Genomic DNA, 2,500 nt, shown 5'->3' on the forward strand with positions numbered 1-2,500 from the left:
AAATTATTATTAGTAGTATGTTTAAAACGTTTTTTTTTTTAAAAAAAAAAAAAAACTTCTTCAGTCGTGTAAATAAATAACAGCAACACAGCGCGGCGACGTGTACGAACCGTTTCGAAATATCTGTAAACCTTTTGTGTGCATCGAAACGCCTCTGCTCGCTTTACACAGGCACGTTGAAACAGGCGCCATTGTGGCTCTGCTGTGGTCGGTGTTGAGTAATAAAACTCTGAAGAATAAGAGCCAAAATGGCGCGCACAGGGCTGCAGTTTCATATAAACGCCTTGCCGGGGGAGTGGGCGGTTACCGGACTTCTTCAGGGCGGGATCTGTAGTCCGTCCCCCCACCCCTTACATCCAATCACAGTAGCCTATTCACATTAAGAGGCGGTGCTCTGTGGCGTTATCATATCACAGCGCTCTATTGCCTTCGCTGGGCGTGTTTCGGGGCGGTGGAGGCGGGGTCTGGGGGCCTCCGTCGTCCTATCAGAAGGAGCGATTCCCGTCGTGGGCGGCGCCGGGTTTGGTTTTAAGCTCGGAGCGGCTCGCCTCGAGGACAGGACGGGCAGAATCGCGAAATGGCGGAAAGCTCAGTGATGGAGGTAAGAGACGAGCCGCGCACTTTCAATAGGACGAGCAAAAAAACACGAATATGTGATCAAAAAACGCGTCTCTAGAGACGGGGAAGGGCGGAGGCGACAAACACGAAAGATAGCGGGGTTTTAGACCGAAACACACGATTAAACGAAATGAATTCGTTATGCGAGTGCTGTAGTGATTCTGATAGGAACGGCAAACCGCTCCTCTCCGGTTTAAATTAATAATAATAATAATAATAATAAGTTGTTATCGCTTTGAAACTCGAGACTGGCTTTAAATTGGGTTTTCATGCCGAAATAAACGGGATGCGAGTGACTTGCTAAATTTTAAACGCGTGTCGTATTTCGTAAGTGTTTTAAATCAACGCGAATAATAATAATAATATAAAGGTTCGCTTTGCCATCGCGATTTCCTTTCACAATAATAAAATCAAACGCGGGTAACATTTGGGTAAGATTTTTTTTTTCTTTCTAAGGCCTACATGTCTGAGTTGTTTTTTTGTGCGTCTCTGAATTTGCCGCATTTTCCTCGACATTGTAAGAAATTTGAGCAGCACACGATATATTCTTTTGAGCAGTCCTCTCAAATCTATTAAAACGTGCGTTTCCCCTCAGGACGCGTGTTTTTTAATCATGCCCGTGGACCGGCGTGGGTGAGATTGCGCCACGGCGCTATCAGGACTGCGCCGCGTTGTGTTAGCGCGCCACGCGTGTGTGCGCTCGATTCAATCCGTCTCTGTTACACCGCGGCGCGGTCCCGGCACGCTGTGAACGCGTGGGTTTGCAGGGACGCCGTGTCCCCGCACACGAGTTCGGGTTTGTTTCTGTCTCTGTGTGTGGGTTTCGTTGAGACGCGTGGAGTCGCTGCTGTTTTGTTCACGACCCGAAACGTGCTCTGACGTCACTCATTCATTCCTTCCCAAAGCGACACGGAGCTGCGGGTCGCTGGCATAGCCCGTTCAAACTGAAGCGAGGAATGTTATTATAATAAAATACCCAGTTTTTATAAAAACAGCTTTTAAACTTCATTATATGCTTCATATTGTGTAAATTGCATTCACGAGAAACACTCTGTTAAATATTTAGCTGTTGGATTCGGGATAGAGAGCAGTTTTTAAATCTCTGTACAGTATTTAACGGTATGAAAATGTCTAATTGTACGTCGCTTGTGTTGATGAACACGCTGTATACAGTAACCGCACACCCTCGCTATAGGGAACCTTCATTATAACGAACCTGGCCCCCAAATTCAATAAAACCAGAAAGATGAAATAAACACGCTGTCAACGACCCGGTCTGTACGCGTGGGGATGCCCCCTCCGCAGTGACGTCACTCTTGGGTCTCCGCAAGCAGCGCGCGCTGTGCATGTAATATCGTTCTCTGTTGCAAAGCTGGGAACTGTCGCGATGAAAACAGAGGAGCGCGGCCGGCACGCTGGGGTTAATTTTTTGGCTTGTTCAGCAACCCTGCAGCAAAGCAAAACTGATTTGATTAAAGAAAAAAATAAAAATGAAACGGTTAATCCCGTGTCTGAACTCGTCCTGTGGGGTTGATTTGGGGGTTCTTGCGTGTTTTGGATTGAGGTTTGGCACGCTTTTGAAACGGTTCACGTCAGATTGATTTTGAGAGTTAAGCATCTCGTCGGTGTTTTTGCTTTTTGCACTGCGTTTTAATTCCTTAACAAACAGGATAAAGCGAAGCCCGACCACAGGAGGGGAGCAGGTACGTGTACTGCCAGTTTCATTCACAGTCTCGTTCATTTAGAGTGCCCTTTCTCTAACGAACCCCTCGATTCTGACGAACGAAAGGCTGGGACCGCGACAGGTTCGTTACAGCGAGGGTGTGCGGTGTCTCCTCACTCTCTCATGTTTTATTAAATCTGATCAGGGTACGCCAGTCCT

The 2,500-nt window shown here is 47.1% G+C and overlaps 1 protein-coding gene across 1 annotated transcript in view; it reads left to right on the forward strand.

The window, feature by feature from the left end:
* Positions 1 to 444: 444 nt before the first annotated feature.
* The window catches only part of LOC131736758 (protein arginine N-methyltransferase 1), a 9,851-nt gene continuing 7,795 nt past the window's right edge, over positions 445 to 2,500 (forward strand). Inside the window, exon 1 of the mRNA XM_059021961.1 lies at positions 445 to 601. Within this exon, the coding sequence (XP_058877944.1) occupies positions 578 to 601 (24 nt within the window). The 5' untranslated portion in view covers positions 445 to 577. The remainder of the gene's footprint in view (positions 602 to 2,500) is intronic.

Source organism: Acipenser ruthenus, unplaced genomic scaffold, assembly GCF_902713425.1.
Source record: "Acipenser ruthenus unplaced genomic scaffold, fAciRut3.2 maternal haplotype, whole genome shotgun sequence".
Lineage (NCBI taxonomy): Eukaryota > Metazoa > Chordata > Actinopteri > Acipenseriformes > Acipenseridae > Acipenser > Acipenser ruthenus.